This window comes from Neopsephotus bourkii, unplaced genomic scaffold (genome assembly GCF_033783945.1).
Source record: "Neopsephotus bourkii isolate Nb327-2 ecotype Australia unplaced genomic scaffold, CSIRO-AGI_Nbou_v1 NB_234, whole genome shotgun sequence".
In the NCBI taxonomy this organism is placed as follows: Eukaryota; Metazoa; Chordata; class Aves; order Psittaciformes; family Psittacidae; genus Neopsephotus; species Neopsephotus bourkii.
Genome location: NW_026900744.1, coordinates 1,884,259 through 1,905,801, shown reverse-complemented (window position 1 = coordinate 1,905,801; position 21,543 = coordinate 1,884,259). Strand labels below are relative to the sequence as shown.

At 41.8% G+C, this 21,543-nt stretch overlaps 1 protein-coding gene across 2 annotated transcripts in view; it reads right to left on the bottom strand.

Moving 5' to 3' along the window:
• Window positions 1–19,772, bottom strand: part of TTC39A (tetratricopeptide repeat domain 39A) — a 45,541-nt gene extending 25,769 nt beyond the window's left edge. The window contains exons 1-5 of one of the 2 annotated variants that reach the window (XM_061344823.1): window positions 19,579–19,772; window positions 8,063–8,167; window positions 1,642–1,773; window positions 923–999; window positions 338–405 (exon numbers count right to left, since the gene is read on the bottom strand). In XM_061344823.1, coding sequence (XP_061200807.1) covers window positions 338–405; window positions 923–999; window positions 1,642–1,773; window positions 8,063–8,167; window positions 19,579–19,613 — 417 coding nt within the window. In that variant the 5' untranslated portion in view covers window positions 19,614–19,772. Of the gene's footprint in view, window positions 1–337; window positions 406–922; window positions 1,000–1,641; window positions 1,774–8,062; window positions 8,168–10,214; window positions 10,334–19,578 lie in introns of those variants that run through there. The other variant, XM_061344822.1, reaches the window with a different exon arrangement.
• Window positions 19,773–21,543: the final 1,771 nt, after the last annotated feature.

The window sequence follows — 21,543 nt, the reverse complement described above, 5'->3', positions numbered from 1 at the left end:
AGTCACATCAAGAAGAAAAATCAGTTACTTCAACTATGATTAACAATTTCAGTTGCAAACTCGAGCCCAAGTAAGTACTGCTAATGTTGAACCAGCAAACAAACCAAGCTTCATTTGTTTAGATAGATAAAATTCAAAGAAGAGGTAGAGCTCCCCTTCTTTCAAAGACAGGCAGCACTGTTTAACAGAAGCATTCCACTATCTCATCACCAGATTTAATCCTGTTAAGAGGGTCTTACACCATTAGGTCAAACTATGATCTTCTACCATTTCCTTCATTTTAAGAAATGTGTATGGTGTTTTTCCCCCCCAAAAAGAGCCATGCAGGAATCCATACCTGGAGGAATGTGAGTGCTGCTCTCTGAAGTAAACATTCAGCATAGCAAATTTCTGCATGGATTTCCTCTAGTGTCACACGGAGGGGGAAAGAAAACAAATCAATCCCATAAAAAGTCATGAAAAACCACTTAGCCCATTAATAGAGGAAGAACATCACAAAGCTCAAACTGAGAAAAAGCCTTTCCAAATTTGCTGCAGTGTTTTTCGGTGCTAGACTACTGGAACAGTAGTTTCCAAACAGAAACAACACACACTTACAGAACCTTTGCAGGAATTCCTCTGGTGTTTTCCAGGAATTCCTGGGTCTAGAACCTTTCTAGTCATTTCATGAGTTCTTTCTACGTAACTCTTTACCCAGCAATTTTTGCAAATGCCAAGGAAGCAATCAACAAAATCAGTTAGTGATTTTGGATATGGCGACACAGCAGCTGCCAAATCAGCCATTTGGGTGAACATTGTTCACACAATGTTCACCACATTGGGTGAACAATGCTACACAATTCAAATTAAAGAAAGAAAAGAGAAAAAGAGAAGGGGGCGGGGGAAGGAGTAAGAAGTAAAAGGAGTAACATGTTAATGTTACCTTCAGTGAAGTGTTCAAGGCTTTGTCTATGCACAAGGTTGTTGATAGAATCAGCTACTGTAGATTTCTTCCTAAATCTGAGGAAAAGGCAATTTGGTCATTGTGAACACAAAGCATCAACAACAGAGTACAGCATCTTTCAGCTGGCCACCCACAGAGTCACTAACATACCTGTAGTGCTCACCAACCCTCTGCCATCTTACCATATACACAAACTTCATCACATTCCACACAGAGCATAGCCAACATGGTCCTGGGATCTGTCTTTAACCCTTCGTGTGTGGAAATCTGTCTCGATGAAGGAAGGGGAAAAGGGGACTTCTGGATTTCTTTTGTATGTGTGCATGTGTGTACAGAAGTGGGAGCACAGCTGACTCACACACAGCTAGCCACAGTGCTATCACCAATTAGGAAGACTTTGCAGTGTCTGTAAACGGTAAATAACTTCCAGACACTGGAGAATCAGGGCTCCTGACAGAACAAAAACCTAATTGACACGAAATATTGCAGTAAACTGAAGTTTTCAAGACCAGACTGCTGAAAACCCAAAGTTACGTGGTGTGACCTCACAACTGACCCTCCTTTGAACAGGCACCTGGACTAGAGGTATTCTTGACATCAGGACTTCAGTTTTCCTATGATTTCTGTAGCTCAGATGTCCTTTTTTCACCTCTATCTCTTTCAAAACTTTCCCATGAAGGGCGCATTTATTGACTTACTTTTGGCAAGTAGCTTGAGCTTCCTTCATTGTGTTTCCTGCATTCAGTATGTCCTGAGGATCAAATGTCATCATTGCTTGCATTTCCAATATGGTGGCATAAGTCAGTGCATGATACATACTCTCTTTAGTTCTGAAAGAAAACACAAGATGCAAAGCACAGCTGATTTGATTATATTATTACTTGTAAAAAAGAAATATAAATCCAATTCCAGAAATGTATCAGCCTCATGGGAACGAGGTTTAAATAAACTAGAAATCAAATACAGAGGACATGCAAAATAATCAAGGAGATCAAGATTTGTCCAGGAAACCATGCCTACAGCTCCAGTTTCAATAACTATGCTAAAATGATCCAGTTCCGACCAGAGGATAGGTATTTAATATACAAAAGCACAGGAATTAACCACATGGCTGAGCCATTCAGGGACGACAGAATTATGTGGGGTTTGGTTTTTTAATGGAGTATCTAATCAATATGAGAACATGTGGCAGAAATCCAGATATTCTTCTTCTAATTTGGGATGTTTACCCAGGACAGACTAAAGGAGATAAGTAACACAATACTATAACCACGGCCATAATAGAATCTTCTTCAAACAGCTCTTCCCACCAGAAGCATTCCAACCCATGTCAGATGTTACAGCTTTTTTTCTCTGCTCCCCTTCCGCCAACCTTCCACCCCAATCCGTTCAACTGAAATATTATCCTGTGGGATTTCAGATGGTGCCTCTTCTGCAGAAAGCCAAAAACTCTGGCATTAGTGCAAGAAAAACAATTAACTCCTACAGGCAGGAAGATGCTGTCTTCCTTCCTCTGGCAGGAAGAAGGGTTATATATTGCACACATTTACAGCATTCAGACAGTACCTACGTTTAGTCTAATCCTCTGCCAATGAATCAAAATACCTTCAGGTGAAGAGGTCCAATAAAGACAACTTGGGAAATATGTTGAAGGGCGAGTTCAGATGAATTCCTGCCTCAGAAACTCTCTGTAGACCTTGCTAATCCACCCCTGACAAATAGCACGACTTAGACAAATACTGCTGAAGAGCAACAATTGCCATTTCAATCATTTTAGAATGGACCAGGTAGATCCCCATTTATATATCAGGAAACATTCCAAAATACTTGCAGTCACACAAGGATATCCTTTCAACAGCATCTCGCCCCTCAGCACACCTATTCTCAATAGGTATACTTCTGGTGTTTGTTTCTAGTACTGAGACACTTCATTACCTTTTTCTTTCAAGAAGAAAAATCCAGTGGAGTCAGAACAGCTCTGTCCTGGCCTTCTAGACCATGATCCTTTCAGCAGAATGATAATGTAAAGCAGACCAAAAAATGAACATACTATAAAATGCCAGCCTGATGAAGTGCTCCCATTCATTTGATTACTCATCAGCCTCAGAGGGTGCAGAGAAACACACTTCATCTCATACTTATTAAAATAAAACTCTTCCCAAGGTTCAAACTCAAAGCACAGGGAAGGCATTAAAATAGTTCTCTTTCAAAATGGTGGAAATTTGCTTTCAAAATCAAAGCAGGTAAGTATTAAATTCACGGCACTAAAAGGAAAATTGATGCTTTTCACATACACGGGGTGAAGAAGGATTTCCCTCTCCAATACTTTGCTTTTGATACCAAATCACCCCTGCTCTAATCAATGGTTTCATCTATTTTGTCTCTAGTATTTAAAGAGGATAATAATAATGTTTATCATTAGTCAACTGGTATTTATCAACACTCAAATTTACTCTTTATTTTTATCAGGGGCTGGGATGTGAGTAGTAATACAACCAAATAAGAGTTCTCTATGCTATTTATACTACCTATACAATTAAAATTGCCAGTTCCATCCTGGCATACTGCCCCGAGTTTTAAGGCCTGCATTTCATACAGATGGATATAGAAGGAAACTTGATACCTTTTTTATTTCTTCTTTGATTCCTCAGCAGCACTTTTCCCAGGACATTGCTGGAGTTAACAAGTCTTTATGACATAAATAAAACTAATATTGTGATTAATGACTTATCCCAGTAGTTGGTATCACATGGCTGAGTAAGAGGATTATAACTAATATCTTTAGGCACTTGGGGAGTTATGCCACATGCCTGTTCTCCAACTATGTGCAGTCATGATCTTGTAGTACTATCCCTTCTTGAGAGCTGCTGGAGAACACTTTTATTCCTGCTTGAAAAAGCAAGGAGAGTGACAGCAATCCCCTCCAGCTGAAGTACGGAAACCAAAAAGCTTGGCTTGGGTTGACCTCAGGATTAACCTAGGGGCTGGTATTTTTTGTGAAAACATGGTGCCCAAAACCTTTTTGTGGATGCTTTCACAGGAATCCAGCAGGCAGGACAGGTTACGGAAACCCCACGCTCAAATCCACGCCCTGATTTAGTATCAAGGTGCCTCAAACAAGTAAAACAAATCCAACAGCACAGTGTGAGCAAGGCCCTGCAAGGCCAGCCAAGTCTGTTCAGTGCACCCATGAGTAACAAACAGAGGCCCAAGCTGAAACTGCACCAAGAGAATGTGGTCACACAAGGCCTGAAGGCTTTCCTCATCATTGATCAGAAGTTCCACCCAATGCCCAAACAACATGCTAGACTGACCACATGGGCTTCCACAGAAAGAAAAACAAGAGAACCCCTGAACCTTTTTGATTTAAGCCATTCTCCAAGATCTGGAATCTAGTAAGTTCTTCCATTAGGCTGAGAAAGTTGGGGCTGTTCAGCCTGGAGAAGAGAAGGCTGCGTGGAGACCTCATAGCAGCCTTCCAGTATCTGAAGGGGGCCTATAGGGATGCTGGGGAGGGACTCTTCATTAGGGACTGTAGTGATAGGACAAGGGGCAATGGGTTAAAACTTAAACAGGGGAAGTTTAGATTGGATATAAGGAGAAGATTCTTTCCTGTTAGGGTGGTGAGGCACTGGAATGGGCTGCCCAAGGAAGTTGTGAATGCTCCATCCCTGGCAGTGTTCAAGGCCAGGTTGGATGAAGCCTTGGGTGACATGGTTTAGTGTGAGGTGTCCCTGCCCATGGCAGGGGGGTTGGAACTGGATGATCTCAAGGTCCTTTCCAACCCAAACTATTCTATGATTCTATGATCTAGGAGGTGAGAGCAACAAGGTCAGGTACTGACAGTAATGTATTTCTTTACAGTGGCTATAAAAGTTGTCTTCTTGTAGACACCTGGCATAAAAAGAGGAAAAAAGCCCTAGAAATAATGACCTTCTTCATGTTCTTGACATTCTTTACAATAAATAGCTAACTCAACCTTTCTGCAGAGCTGTGCAAGATCTTTATGCAAACACTATCTAGTTCCTCACTCTGCCTCCATGTAATTCCCTTTGCTCTTTCACTACTCTCAGTTTGACAGTCCCACACTATCTTTGCCAGATCAGTTCTCAGAGAAAGCTCCTCCACCCTCATGTTTGCTTTTGTTCTACAAGGGCAAAAACATTTCACCACACCATGGAAACAGTCATTACAAAAGGCTCCCATTCCTTAGTAACCTCTTTAAACTTTTTACAGATCAGAATATACAAGATAACATTTAATACTGTAAATTTGGCTTATATTAAAAATTCCAGTGATAGTAAATAGGTACCACAGAATTACACTATTCCAGTAAGAGTTTCACAAGTAACTAGCAGAGTAATAACATCATTTCTTCAGACCCATTGGAGATACTCCCACATCAAAGCACTGAATTTACCTTTCAAACACAGTCATTCTGGAATTAACATACCACCAGACAACAGCAAATGCTTTTTGAAGACTATTTTCAGAATAAAGCCAACTGCTTGGAAAGAATTGCTCTCATACTGTTCTTACAGTATTGCAAGCAGCAATACAGATGTGTCTCAGCTCCCTCAATGATCACTCCATGTAATGAATTTATCTTTACTATATACCATTCTCCCAAGTGAATTGACATCAGCAAACTATGATGCTGATGTCTGATCACTTGGCATGTCAAAGTGTGACAAAATCAGGTGATTATGTCCTGCTTGCCTTCAGGATAAATATTAAACATTTATCCTGGGGAAGTGAAAGGGACATCTCACCAGGACCAACTCTTTGATTTATGATTATCTGTTTGCAATTACATGAGGGCTAAAACCTAGTCAGCTTTTAATCGATTTACTGGAAGCACCTCAGGGTTGAGAAGGAAGATGATATTTTTTCCCCACTCCAGTGACTAGACAGTTTCAGTGCTACTCATTGTCACAGTTAAAAGGTTACATATTGAAAATCACTGCTGTGTTTGGTGACTGAATTTAACTCTTAAGAGTTCTTCAACGTAGCATGACTACTCTATATGAAAGGTGAATTAAACTTGATGCAGAAACCACAAGATAATTTAATCATGTTGTACAATGATTGTTAATGATTATAAAGAAACCTGACTCTGAAAGCTGAAAGGTAGAAGAGGAAACAAGAAAAGTTATGCAACATGAAGCAAAAAGACCAGATGAATTCTTTATGAAATTAGATCTCTTCTTTATGATGGATTTGCTTTTCTAACAGGAGAAAAAGAGCTTTACCTCAACACTAGTCTAGACATCATCCTCAGATATTTATTTCTAAGCGGCTAGGAAAGATCTTCCAATTTTAATTCTCATACATTGCCAAATCTGCTCTCAGTTACACATGGTACAAATCAGTTGCAAATACACTTATTGTGCAAGCCAAATGTGAGTAATTTAGTGAATCTGCAATAATGTAATACAGAGCAGAGTATGTCCTACAACGTAAGTGGCAAAGCTGCAAAATCTGTGATATGAAATTCTTTACAGGCATGTACAAACTGAAAAGTATTTCTTTAAACAAAGATAGTATGTTTATGGACTGTGAAAACCAATTTCAAATCTCAGCATGCTAAAAGGCAACAGTGAGGAACTGATGACTCCTAAAGAAAATCCTCAGTATTACCACATGTGCCCACTCTACAGCTCTTGTCATTCCCTAATGAGATGGAGTACGACCATAATGGATATCATCTGTGGGGAAATTTAGCATCCCGTTTCTGCATTACACTTGCAAAGATCTCGAGTCTATTTTCCTCACTGCCAAAGGCAACAGGAATAACATGAAAAATCAGTTTCAAAATGGTTTTGCACTGCAGAATACGATCAGGTACAAAACCAGAGGATCAGCTCATGAAATATGTTCCGCAGAGCCCAATAAAAGCTGAATAAAACCCATATGCAACAGAAGAAAAATGGATTTACAGAAAAAGAACCCTACAGCCTTGCTAGCTTTTGCAGTGTTCTGAAAACCCCCTTCAATAAAATATCTCCTTATTTTATGCTAAGCACTGAGTAAGCATTTCCAGATGGGCACAGGGGCTTTACTGTCAGAATTTAATAAACACACAGTTATTCTTGTTACCATTTTTATTATAACTTCTGATGATATATAAACACAAAACAACACTGCTGTGAATAAAACCATACATCTGAGCCTACAATTTGTCATGAATGTCTTTCACAGAGCATACTTTCATGGTTAAGCTGTAGATCCTGGCATCAAAGACTGAGGCTGATACCGCAACAAAGCAGGTATGTAGCATTTACTATAGTTACTGCAGATGCATATCAAACACACACTACTGCGTTACCTATGAATTTTACTTATTTCACATTCCAGTGGCCTGAAAAAAGGCTAATGGCTCAAAAATGCTGATGGCTCAAAAATAAATGGAGCAAACTGAAGGGAAAGAATGTGATTTAACCACAGACTTCACCAAGCCAAGAGCACAGGTAACTTCAGGACAGGCTAGGAAAATTCAGACATCGTAAAGATGCAACAACTTTTTAGAAGCTATTTTATTACCTCGCTCACTGCTTGCAGCTGGGCCACTCATTACATGTTGGGCTGCAATGTAATTAGGAGACAGTGCATGACCACAATACTGAATTGCAAATAAGCTGTGAGAAAGTTTCTGCAAGTGGTTATTAAACAGACAATAAACCAAGAATTCGTACCTAAAGTAATGTGTCTGAAACCTGGCAATTCCTGGACAATTGCTCATTTAGACACAAAACTGTAGGTTCTCAAATTCTTCACAGTATGCAGAAAAATATGGGTAAAAGAGGAGGGAAACAAAAATAAAGTGTTAAACCGTGGTTTTTATTCTTCCAGGAGCAAGAAACCCACATACTGTGCTACAGCTGAGGAGCTACTTCTTTGGACAACAATTCTGTGCTTTCTGTAGTTACCTTTGATCAATCTCTTTACTTACCCAAGTGTAAAGCACTTCCGTCTTCCCCAAAACTTAACATATTAACTTGCTTCTAGAACAAAACCATGCAGTCTCATTAACTATTAACACAGAACTAGCTGTCTAGTCAATTCTCCTCAGAGACGGTGAACTGAATGGAGGAAAACTAGTAAAAGTAATCAACTTACTTTGCTTGTAAAGAAGCCAAAGCATCCGAGAACTTGTTGTTAAGAAACAAATCCAGAGCTGCCATACACTCACGCAATGCCACATTGAGGTCTGATGTAGATGACCTGCCAGAAGAAGACAGAATAAACTCAGCACATCTACTGGTGCATTGCTGCTACACTTGAACCTCCTTTCTGCAGTTCTAGCCTTATTGTCATGTATAACCTGCTATTCCATTTCCAATAATTGCAAAAGATGAAAGTGACTTCCATTATGTTGGTAGGTGGTTTTCTTTAACTATGCTCTTGCCCTGTGACATGTGGAAAGCTCTTCAAGTCCTGTATTTCCTGAAAACAAAATAAACTGCATGTAATGTAAATAAGAACCTGGACATGCAGAAGTTACCGTGTGGGAGCATGGCAATCTGATGAGCTCAGGTATCAGGAACACAGAAGCACTGGGTGACAACGCACATCTGAGTGTATCTAGAGCTGACAAGAGACTATAGGCTAGTGACATTATGATCACGCTGTCACTTTAAGGATGAGACATTCCCAAACTGCATCAGATTATTCTATTGACTGCTGCTGGAACACCTGCTTTAGTTCAGTTCATGTTCAGCGTGGTTTCTGACCAGTAGACTACTGAACACATGCAGGTGGGTTGAAATCCACGTTGTGCCTACTGCTATGAAATGCTACTGCACTCATAAAAACCCCTCCTGCTGCTGCATCTCAAAGTCAGAAGATTCTCAGCAGCTTACTCTGGCTGTACTTTTCTCCCTTACAACATTCAGATGTCAGCCTGACCCATCACAAGGGTTCTCAGCTGGTCTTTGGGTTACTGGCAGCAAGATAATACAGACCAGCTGAATAGTTTTGGCCCAAGTTCATCACCATCAGAATTGCTGGACAAAAAAAATCACAGATGAAACAATAAAGCCTTGCACTAACAAAGTTAAGGTCACCTGGCCAATGTTAGGACACTGAAACATCTGCATCTAACAATCAAAGAGCTATACTCCACTAACATGTTGTATACAAGTCTGTACAAAGAAAACTCCCCCAACATAACACAAACAAATCCTCACCATGCTCCTGACTCCAAACAGCAATAACTAAAGTGATCTGTCTTGTGACTTAGAAACTATACTAGTTCCTTTAAAAATGGCACAGTACACTGCCTGCTGAAAGGAAAAACAGAAAGCAAAGTCCTGGTATCACCTTACGGAAAAGACAGAGGTGCACAGAACAAACAGATAGCATCAGCAATAACCACTGACTGCAGCAGCAGCTTGGGTTTGGTTTTAATAATGACTGCAAAGAAAAAGAGAGCATAATTATAGATATGAAAAACAGGATTATAAATTCAAGGGAAACATTATAAGACATTGTTCACAGTGGCTGTTGTCATCACACTTCAGATACACTGTGAATCCTTCTGTGCCCAATACTTCCATCAAGTGCTCTGCAAACATTGATTAACCAAGTCTTGGCATTCATCTTGTACAATATGCAATATAGTGTCCCCATAACTATTCGGAGCCTTACTATAATAACTAAAACTCTGCCAATTATTGTTTATATGAATTACGATTTTTTTATCTGCCCTTTTTAAAACCTGTGCCCCTGAAGCAATCAGCATATTTAAGACTATATAAAACATTCTTGTCTGGTTTAACATATTTAGACTAGTAACATTTTACATATTTTTATCTTTATTTGTTTCTTGTCAATGCAGAATTACTCCACTGAAGACAAATAAACCTTTCCAAAATATCCCTTTGAAATAGAAAGATAACAAAGAAAAAAAATCACTTGATTCTCAAAGCACAAATAAGATATATTAATTACTTGGCATCTTTTCTGGAATAAAAGTTAACACAGTGCCACCCCCAGCAGCACCCTTCCATCCTGTTCCATGGAATCCTGACATTTGATGCAGCTCCCAAGCAAAGAGTTTAAGACCTGAACACACACCTCACATAAATGCTACAAATCATCATTTGTTGCTGTTAACAACAGGGAAGAAATACTTTAAACTAGAGAGTGCTAAGCATTTCAGCAAACTGATTAGTCATGCTTCAGAGGGCTGCAGATTCCCTCCTGCTTTCAACAGCAAGATCAGAACTGCCTCTAAGCCAAATGGAAAATGCTGCGCACTGCTACTTACCTTTTTGCTAAATGTCTTGTGTTTTCTGACATAGTCATTTGTATGATGCTGTACGATTTGTATGATGCTCACTCAGCAGCCAGGCACAAGCATCGAGCGGCAGCAGCAGCACTCGGTGCTACTTACCCAGCTCTGAGTGACAGTCACAGTGTGAGCAGAGGGTAGGGCAGTGCCCACTGCCTGCCACACTGTACTCTGATTGGCCATTAGGGATAACACAAGAAGAGGTATGAGCATCATTACTTCACTTATAACATACTACAAATGAGTGATTTGGAAGCCAGTCAATGACACATGAAGTTCATCTATCACTGGATGCTACTAATGGAGAAGGTGCTGGTATATCTTTGATCTGCAGACCTGTCTGAAATTAGTGGCAGCATCAGCTATCTTTCATTCGGTACAAACTGGGCAGAAGTCAGGTATGCCTGTAATTACAGATCTGAAACAATAAAAATTACTGCATGTAGCAATGGGCCACATCAGAAACCTATGAATCAGAACAGAGTCAAATGAGGCCAGCTGACCTGCAAGAGAATTGAGGCATTAACTGCTGCAAATGTGAGGAACAGACAGGCCAGAGAGGGGAGAAAGTACTTCCTTCCCAGCACTGATTCTCTGCAGAACAGGCTTCATTCCACCACCCAAGCTGTTGCTTTTTGCTGCCTCCTATAAGTCTGGAAGACTTGTACGACTTATAAGACTTTACATGTCTCTCTTTAATGCCATGCAAATTGAGGCGAGTTGGCATAAATAATTCAATTAGTGGAATAAGCTCATTTGGCTGATTTTGCCCAAAATAAAGTAAGTGTATGTTCCCAAGCTGCTTTGCTGGCACATCACCAGTACTGGTCTTATACATAAGAAGTTCAGCTACAAGCAGCTAAAGCTTGTACTCTATTACTACTAAGTAGTAGTTTGTACTATACTACTAATCTCCCTCATTACAACACCTGGACTGTAGAAGTTGATCAGCTATGTCACACTTATCTAAGTTCATTTCTCAAAGACTATCTAATGTTAAAAATTATACATGTCCCTTCTCTTATACATGGACTTATTTGTTAGATTACAGAAAGCAGTGCCAATAATGAAGATACCAATTGCAGAAGGAAGGCCCCAAAATGATAAAAAAGTGAAGGATAATTTCAGGAAGATACTCAGAAGACATTAGCATACCTGATTAAATCTCTTAAATGCTAGCTTTATGACATCCTGTACAGGAAAAGCCTGTGCTGCATTTGGTATATAAATTATTGTAATTGATCCACAGCTTGCCCCATTAATGACTCCATTACATGTCTATAACAGCACTATGCAACTGGGCCACAGCAGGAGATAGAGATATTACCATTTTCCTTTTCCCCCAGTCGGGAATAACTACTGGTTATAACTTAAAACCAACCAGGGTGCTTCCAAAGCAGGATCATGAGCTCCTCCTGAAAGATTATTCTTGATTTTCACCAGCTATTCATACAGTTTCTAACTGATACCGTACTGCTCTAAATGGTCATTAAAACTGTACTCGGTGACGGCTCTGGCTGTTCCACCAAGTTCTTCAGGACTTGAGCTGGCAGGTTTTCAAGTACCACTTCTGTGGAAACTCTTACATGCTCAAACAACCTTCAGCATGCAACCTCTCTTTCCCCATGTGTATCCAAAAGAGAACAATCTAAAAAGATCTCCAATATTTCCAAATTTAGGCCATTCCCCGCTTTGTTTTAGAAGCTTCTTTTCATGTTTTTACATTCTGGCAGCAGGCCTTGCAAGGACAGTCATATGGTTCTCATTGTGGCTTTATTATTTATGAAATCATCATTCTCTGCCCCAGGGACCACAACTGGGGGTGCTCCACAAATCATAATTACAGTCTACCCTGTGACTTATGATATGACCTGATCTTCTTACTCCCCTGCATCCCCATTGTCTCTAGTTAGAAGCACAATTACTCAGGACATCCTAGGCAATGCTTTTTTCCCCTTAAACATCACATCCTTTTTATGCCAACAGCAATATCAAACAAAATGAATAAGCAGAACTAAGCAAAATTAAGTTTCTTAATATTAATGAAAAGTAAAACATTTTCACATGGAAGGAATCATGATGTTTTCCATGGTCAAAGTGAAAGGGAGGAAAGGCTTTTTTGAGCGTGGGAGTTACCGTATTTCTGCATAACTGTATTTCACTGCATGCATGATGCCTGGTTTCTTACTATAAGGTTGCAGCACATATGCTTTATGATTTGTCACTGAATTTTATGGATTTCTTCAATAAAGGGATCTTGAACCATGTATCCTGAAAAGTGCTAAATTACTGACTCCTTTGACCCCAGTAATTATCAGAACTTTGCAAAGAAAGTTTGTGCCTTTATAGTAAAGCTTTTAACAGCAATTCAAGAGCTCTTTCAGTACCATGAAACAGTGAAAGCAATTTAAATTAATCACATCCTAAAATATGTATGCATTTCTCTGCCAAATCTATGCTATGTGCCTAAGTCAGCTGAGGTAGTGTACATGGGTAACTTCACTGGGAGGAAGAGAATAAAACACAAAGAGCCAAACACAATTCAGCTAAAACAGTACTTGCTGGGAACCTATGACAGAGAAGACCAAGTGCTGGTGATTCAGTAGTTGACCCTCTGCTCTCCATTACCAGAAGACCCTTGTAGTGGGGAGCAGTGGAAGCACCCTGTTTTCCCAAATATAGGCTAGCTCCAAACACGCAAAAGCAAGTGAGATGCAAGATCAGAGAAAAACATCTAATGGAAAGAACATATTCCCACCCAAAGTTGGACTTGATGATCTTAAAGGTCTTTTCCAACCTAGTTGATGCTATGATTCACAGCAAAATCTCTGAGATTATCTCTATGAGATTTATCTCTAGAGACCTCTTTCAGGGTCTTGAACAACATCAGTATAATTGGGCTCAGTAACAACTGATGCTGATTTCATCTTATTCAAAACCATCAACAAAGCTATTGTAGTGAATACCAACCCAGGCTCTGGGTTGATTTCTGCAACAGCTCTACCTGTACTGCTCAGCTATCTTCTGCTCCTGCCCTCCCGCTCCTGCAACACGAAATGAACCATTCAGCACCCAGCCCTGCTACATGGAAGGCAAGGGGAACACAGCTCTTTATCTGAAGGGTTAGAGTTTCAGCTCTGAAGTTTCCTGTTAAGTGACTCTGGAGTATTTGCTCTTGATTTCATTTTGTATTTAACAATCTGGACAATACTGTGTTTTGGCCTCCTTTACTCTCTTTATATCAAGGGCTCTGCAACATACAGTTTCAATTTTTGCATGATAATGCTAATCTTATGCTATTAAAAAGGCATCACAAACACTCATAAGACTGGTACAAAGGACTAAGATGCACAGACAACACAGGCCTCTTAAACTACCTGAATCCGTAGTGAATATACTGAAGCAGCACACCTCGGTATCATGATGGTGGAGAGCTTAGCACATACAGCGAAACAACAACCAGCACTACAGTTTGTCTTTACAAAGAACTTTAGAGAGTGTTGCGTCTAGCCACATAGTCAGAGACAAAGTAATAAATACTTAAACAACCTCTTCACAGAGTATGAAATGGAACTGAAGAGATTAGTCTCAAATGCCCAAAATGGCTTCATTTTTCCCCAGAGAGGAGGGAGTATTGCCACTGTGCCACTCAGGCTACCAAAGCTTCATCTGTGCTAACACTTCAACCATTTACACACGTGAGGAGCATCCCAAAGCACATTTCAAAGGTCTGAATTTCAGTTCTTAACACAAAAAACATCTAAAGGCACTTCCAACATACGAACACTACCCGGCTTGCTGATACACAGGTCACCATGTGTGGTCAGGTACCTTCAACAGACACCAGGGTGTCCTGGTGCATGCTCCCAAAAATATCACCACTGAACACAGAAATTCTTGTCATGGCACTACTTTCTGTTCTCATCATGCCGGATAACCACGTGGACATTAAGAGATATCAGGATATGCCTGGAGTTACTTTCATTAGCCTTTTCAAGTTTATCACCCTAAATCCATGGCTACTGACTTTTGTAAATAGATGACTGCTTTGAGCAACACCATGTTACAATGTTCTGAGCCTGAAGAAATCTTTACAATCAAGGCAAACAAAAAGCACATCACTTGGGAGGAATTCTTTTCGTCTTTTGCAAACATTTCCAAAACCACAAGAGATCAGAAATAATCTCGGATGAGCAGCTCTCTCTCATTACCATGAAAAGGAGAATCACAGTAAGCCCTTCTCACAATAATTTGTTACTATTCAGTTTTCAGACAATGCAGAAATTTCTTCATAATTCAAAACCAAATAAGTTAATGCAAGAGAATTAGTTCTACCATATCCCTTTCTGTTCTATGTGCCAAGCTAGTAATACCTCAGCATTTACTTTCTTGTGTTCTTAAACATGTTTCTGACCGGTGACTAAGACTCCTTGGTGCTGCAGAAATGCCATTACTTCTAACAACAAAGAAGTTGGATAGGATTCAATATTCTCCAAATATCCTGCATAAAGAGACAGAACAGTGATGCAAATCTGGAATTCAGGATACCTTGCTATTTCAAGTTGCACATGGACTATGACACAGTTAATTTTTGAGGTTAACACAGCTCTCAGCTCAAGTTGCTGAGGCTTCAGCAATGTCACAGAATCATAGAATAGTTAGGGTTGGAAAGGACCTTAAGATCATCCAGTTCCAAACCCCCTGTCATGGGCAGGGACACCTCACACTAAACCAGGTGACCCAAGGCTCTGTCCAACCTGGCCTTGAACACTGCCAGGGATGGAGCATTCACAGCTTCCCTGGGCAACCCATTCCAGTGCCACACCACCCTCACAGTAAAGAACTTCATGTCAAAGGTCTTTTGTTAAAAAGGTACTCAAGCTTTCAGCACTCCTGTTCCAGGGAAGGCTCACAGAACAAAGGGATGTGTGGCAAAGCAGTGAGCCAGCAGAACAAAGACCAGGTAATCAGTGGTGTTCTGCCCTTGGCCCCACTGCTGTTTAAACTGCACCAAGCAGGATGTGGGCTGCATTACGTTCACTGTCCTCATCCTGTATTTGAATAGGCAAACAACACAATAAATTCATTAAGATAGGTTTGTTCAGATAAATAAAAAGTATTGGTGTCATTTTTGCAGTTCCCTTTCCGTGTTGTACTGCTCCAGCTGCTCACAGAGGGCTAAATACACCACTGTGGGTGATTATTCCCAGCTAGAACTGACTGCATCACACTCTATATATATACACACACACTATAGTCTAGCAAATTACAAATTACCAACCCAAGCATCCTGGAACTGCATTAACAAACTGGAATGTACGAAGAAAATTAGCTGACACAGGGTCAGAATTACAAGATTGCTGCAACTGAGAGTAAATTTTCATCACAAATCATAACAGCAAGTTTGGTCAGCTCTTCTTTCTCAATTCAAACACATTACAATCTTTGTCACTTTGGAGGATAGATGTGATTCTTATCACACCTTTTTGGGTTTTTTTAAGCACCTCAAGATCTTTAGACCCACTTACAATACCCACTCGCTCTATTAAGACTAATGAGAAATAACAAGGGCTGCACTAGTCCATTGTCTTGCAATGCTGCTGAGCACATTCAGGTACCCAAGAAACAAACAAACAAAGCAGTAAGCATGAGGCAAACTCAGCTCTGCCACATTCATGGTAAAAAGCCAGACAAAATCTGTGAGATTTGGTTGTATAAGGACTTCAAGACCAGGGTAGAGTCTGCATTATTTCTGAAATAAGATTCAAGGGGGGTTTAGGGAGTATTTATTGAGTTTTCCCTTTCTGTTGGATTCTGCATTACCTAGCAGTAATAAACACTGACTGGTAGGTAACAAAACAGTTATCTAGCTTTAGATCAGATCTTAGGCAGAAGTTCTTCTTCCCTGTGAGGGTGCTGGCGCTGGCACTGGCACAGGGTGCCCAGAGAAGCTGTGGCTGCCCCATCCCTGGCAGTGTTCAAGGCCAGGCTGGACAACAGGGGCTTGGAACAAGCTGCTCTAGTGGAAGGTGTCCCTGCCTGTGGCAGGGGGTTGGAACTGGATGAGCGTTAAGGTCCCTCCAACACAAACCATTATGTGATTCTATGATCTTACTCCAGCTTTTTCGCAAGCCTGGTTTGTACTTTCTTACACTGAGTTCACTTCTGTCAGATTTCAGTGTGCTGATGAACATGGAAGGAATGAAATACGCATTTTGACTTAAAAGGCATCTTCTTGCAATATTTAATCTGGGCTGATACACTTCTTGGTTTGGGTTTTGGTTTTGTTTGGTTTGGGGTCTTTTTTGCATGAAATCTATGCAAAGCTTTTCAAAATAAATTAATATGTAATATCTTTTATTGTGACTTAAAAAAAATAATAAAACATGCTTTTGTTTCAATTCCATTGGTGAACACTACTTGAGGCTCTCATAAAAAATACATCGGAACGACACACAAAGTACTTGAACAGGATTGTTGTTTTGCCTTTCATCATTGCTTTACATGAAATTTCAGATTTCATTTCCCCAAGAGCTTCCAACAAACTCACTTTATATCTCAGCAGTCATCTGCAAAGCATATTTCACAGTACCTTGACCAATAACAACACCACTTTCTCTGCAGTTGAGTAAAAATTAAAGCATAGCACTTCAATACACCTTTATAACTCTCCTGAACCTGCCTACTGAATCAATACTCGGGAACAGAAAAAATGTCCTTTTCCTGCCACTTTGTATTTCTAAAGCCATTTTGAAGTTATTCTTAGGCACAACAGCTTCAGGAAGCAGACGGTTATTATTCTCTCCATTACGGAGTGCAAACCCAAGAAAGCTACCTGAGGATAAAAGAAGGGGAAAAAAAGCAAGGCTGATTTTGAACTCGGAATCAGAACAGTGAAATCTTTCTAGCATTTCTTCCCTTTCTGACAGGAAACGTGGATTGGTCAAAATTAAAACCTTTTATGCAGGAACAGGGAAAAGATATCAGCAGCTCAGGGTGGCAATTTTAGTTAGAGCCAAAGAGAAACGTAAAATTACCTGTGAGCTCAGTACTGCAGCCTGTTTGATTTGCATTTGAGATTTAAGCCATTAAAGCAAATACATCTGAGAATTCAGGCTCTCTTCTGCCAACTCTTTACACAGGAGCTGACCAAAAGTTCTACTGTCAAAGTGAAGGTGAAAGCTGAAAACCTACAAAATGGGAGGTCACTTTTCACCCCCCTACTCAGAAAATCTGGCTTTTAGTACACTAGACCATCATGTCTCCAGCTATGGGCTAATAATTTCCATCTATTCCCAAAGCATATCTGAAACCTAAGAAACCACAAGCTCAGGCCTGTGAAAAGAGTCTAGGAGCTTCATCAGGGTTTAAAAGGAGCATTTGAAGTAAAATATGAACGACAATAAAATAGCAATAGTTTTTCAAAAAGAAAAAAGGCAAAATTCTGGTATTTGTGTTTCCAATTTTTTGCAGGGCAGTAACTGAAACGTCTGAAGCACTTCACATCCCAGTGCAGTTAAACTGGAAACTGGTTCCAGTAGATGGAGCTGCAGAAAGGTGATGAGGACCCAGCACCAGCATCTCCAGCAGCTGCAGCAACACAGCCTGAGCCTGGGACAACCTGCCCAATCCAGGAGAATTCACCAGGCCCTTTCCTGCTCCTGAACGTTTCTGCACATTCAGAACTTGTGAAGCACAACACAGTCGTGGTCTCTCAGCCTCTGCAGCTGCAATTGTCAGTGCAAACTCAAGGCCTGGAAGTCATTTAATGCTGCGATTTAAAATCGCTATTGCAAACATATGGGCTACCTTCCCACCCTGGAGAGTAAAACCGAAGAAAAGCTTTAAAAAAATAAGGATTGCTCACCCTTAAGGGATTATCAAGACAGAACACGGCAACAAAACTGTATAAAACTATTACAAATACTAACACAAGTCATTCTGGATCATTAGCAGGTCTAACACTCGGTATAAAATCCTACAGGACTTTGCTGCTTTAAATTCCACTAGCCCACCTACCTCCACTCTGTAATAACTCTAATGTTAATATATATGCCACTAAAAAATGAGCTCTATTGTTCTTAGAATCTGAAGTTCAGGAAACCTTTTCACCATGGTTTCTGGGGATGAATTAAAGTCTTGGGCTGATGTTTGCTGGTTTCAACTATAAGATATAAGGAAAGCAGCCCAAACCAGAGCAAAACACCTCTCCCAATGCTTCATGAAGTCATGAACAGCATCTTTACCACCTCCTTCCAAGTACAGAATCAGTCTGCTGACCTCTCAAACCGTGCTCTCAAAAGTTTCTAACCCCTCATAGATTATAAAGCAGGTTATTTCAAAAGCCTTATGTCAAATAGGAAACCCACAAACAGGCCTTTAACGCAGCCACATCTAAAACGCAACACGCCATCATCACCAGGAAGGAATGCTATTTGCACACTGATTCAGCTGGAAGAAACAGCTCCCTCACACGCACGCAAGGGAAGTCTGTGTGTTTTAGGGGCTGTGGGAGCGCACACGTGGAAAGGTGAAAGGAAAGCTATCCACCTACACCAGGGTGAGCAAGGAGGTGTTGAGTTACAGAGCAGTCACCATCAGCGTTCCACTGTCAAGGTGTGCTACAAGCTGTGCAAACAGCAGCTCAAGGACAAGGTCTTCCGTGCTCTTCCACAGACTTCAGAGACAGCCACTGCTCTTAAACAACACTTTGAGTACTGAAGTTAATGTGCACGTAGCTCTGTGAAGGACTGCTGTACAGGCATGTAATTAGCTTAAGCTAATGCTTTTGTCCAAGAGAAAATGAGTGAGTAGATAGATAAAGCTCTCAAAGCGCATAAAGCAGTCTGTGCCCCTCCAGTGGCCGCGCTCAGGTCGCTCGGTCAAGCGGGCGGACAGCCGCGTTCACCTGCACCCGTGGGCGGTCTGCGGGCAGAACCGGGCCAAGCGCGGCTCGGTTCCTAATGCACCTGGGTATCCCCGGTCCCTCCGGACAGACGGGGCTGGAGCTGCCTGCCCGCAGTCAGGAGGAGTCCTTCAGACAGGCACCGAACTCGATCTACAGGCTCCAGACCCAGACGGGCGGCTTAACCCGTGCGACGAGCCGCCCTCACCCCCCCTCCACACCGGCGTCTCAGGAGACCGGACCCCCAGCTCCAGCCGGGCGCTCCCGTTCAGGACAGAGCGCTCCGCAAGGCCGGGGGGAGGCAGCGCAGCCCACAGGGACCCCCGAGCCGGCCCCGCTGCAGGCACTGCCTGTGGCGGCAGAGCCCCCGCTGCCCCCCGCGGCCTGAGGTAACAGCCGCGGCCCCCCCCCCCAGGGCCCGCCGCAACCCCGTACCGGCCGTCGCCGCCGCTGGCCGCGCGGGGGTCCATGGAGGCGTCGCGAAGGGCGTCCCCGGGAGCCGGAGGGAGGGAGAGAGGCCGGAGCGGGCGGGCGGTGCTGCTGCTCCCCAGCGCGGGCGGCAGCCGCAGCCACCTCGCATGGTGTGGAGCGGCAGCGGCAGCAGCGAGCCTCGGCGCATGTTCGGGCAGGGCCGGGCCGGGCCGGGCCGAGCCGAGGGGCCGCCCCCACAGGTGAGCGGCAGCGGCTGCCCCGGCCCCTGCGGCTGCCCCGAGCACGGTAACAACGGGACGAGGGCTGGTCCGCAGCGGTGCGCGGTCGGTGGCTGCGCTGTGTACGGGGAAGGGTCCAGCCCGCCCTGGAACTGAGGTGAAGGGAGGCCTGCGGTGAGCCCGCCACAGGGAAACGTGCATTAAGTACTGGAATTAATTCCTCTTGAGAAAACACGGGTGGAAAAGGTAACTTCTGTTACCCAAGTTCTAAATGCCTGAACTCTCTACAAGCCTGCTTCCAATACAGTGTTTGCCTGTGTGGAGCCTCTGCCCCAAAACACCATGGAGAGGTAATGGTACAAAAGGAGTTAACGACCAACAGTGCTTACATTTCACATTTATCGGCTGAAGTACTCATTGTTTGAAATACACAGTTAAACCAGTTGAAACTACAGTAGAGATGCAATACCAAAACCAAAAGTTTTATAATACATGTAATAAAAGATTATTTTCTAATATATATAATAGTCAAATTAATCATGTCAACCATGGAGGTTCGGATTATAACAGAAGAGATTAACAGAAGAAAGGAGTTTGTAGAAGGAAACGCACAGGAGAAAGAAGGCAGAGGTATACAGGGCCTAGGGAGTGGCAGGACAAACAGAAGGCCTTGGTTGACATAAGAGAACAATGGGCACATTAATGAGAACAGTGCGTGTATGAGGTTAAAGAAAGACTTTATTAGCTGAACACGGACAATGCGGTTCTTGGTGTGTGCAGTGAGAGGTAGGCAGCAGGGCTGCCTCACGCTCCAGTGCTCAGGTGCTGCTGTGAGAGACAGAACCGGAGGCAACAGAGGACAATTGGGATTCTTTAGTCTGACAGTAGGCAAAACTCATGACTGCCCTGGGCTCAATCAAATGTTTTAGATCAGTGAGGGATGTCAATGACAAGCACCTTCACAGAGCTGTTACTCTGGTACAGGTGTAAACCCGCATTTTGCAGCATGAAGTACCCGTTTTCATCCATTTCTGCCTTTGCACTGTGAAGCTTGTACATCTCAGCTCACAGCTTTCAAAAGGAAAAGACTTCCTGTGTAGTTCTGCACTTCAGACACAGCCCATTCTCAACAGCCAGTCACATTTCACCTAAAGAACATTTGTATTAATAAATATATACCCTACAGAATATACTAGAGATCGATTGCTACAACTTTTAGGAATTCTGTGTTGTAGGGACTAAAAAAAGCTAAAATAGAGGGGCAAATGTGCATCATTAGCTTAATTGCAATTCAGATTAGTTATTCTCCTGAGCATGTCCCTGTATGACATGCCATGAATATGTAGGACATACGTATCACATGTATGACGTATGAAATTCAGGAACAGTTGTGCTTTTAGTATCTGACAGTAAAATAAAGAAATTGATAGCACGTTAAGGAAAATCAGAGAATTTCTGACTGCAACATTCAACTGGCACTTTTATGTACAGTTTTCAGGATTCTGGGTCACTGGGTTGAACCTCATCTCATTTATTCAGTAAAAGATATTACTCGATGTAGGCCCAAACTCCTCAGAACTGTTCGGAACTCAAAAGACTCTGATCTATATTACTGAAGAGCATTTAAGAATAAGGAGGAATTAAGAGAGGTTGAGACAAGCATTTTAAAAATGGAATTCTACAAGAAGCATTTTACCTAAAAATCCATTGAGCCTTTCAAAATTAGGTTTTTTCTGTGCAAGTGACCACA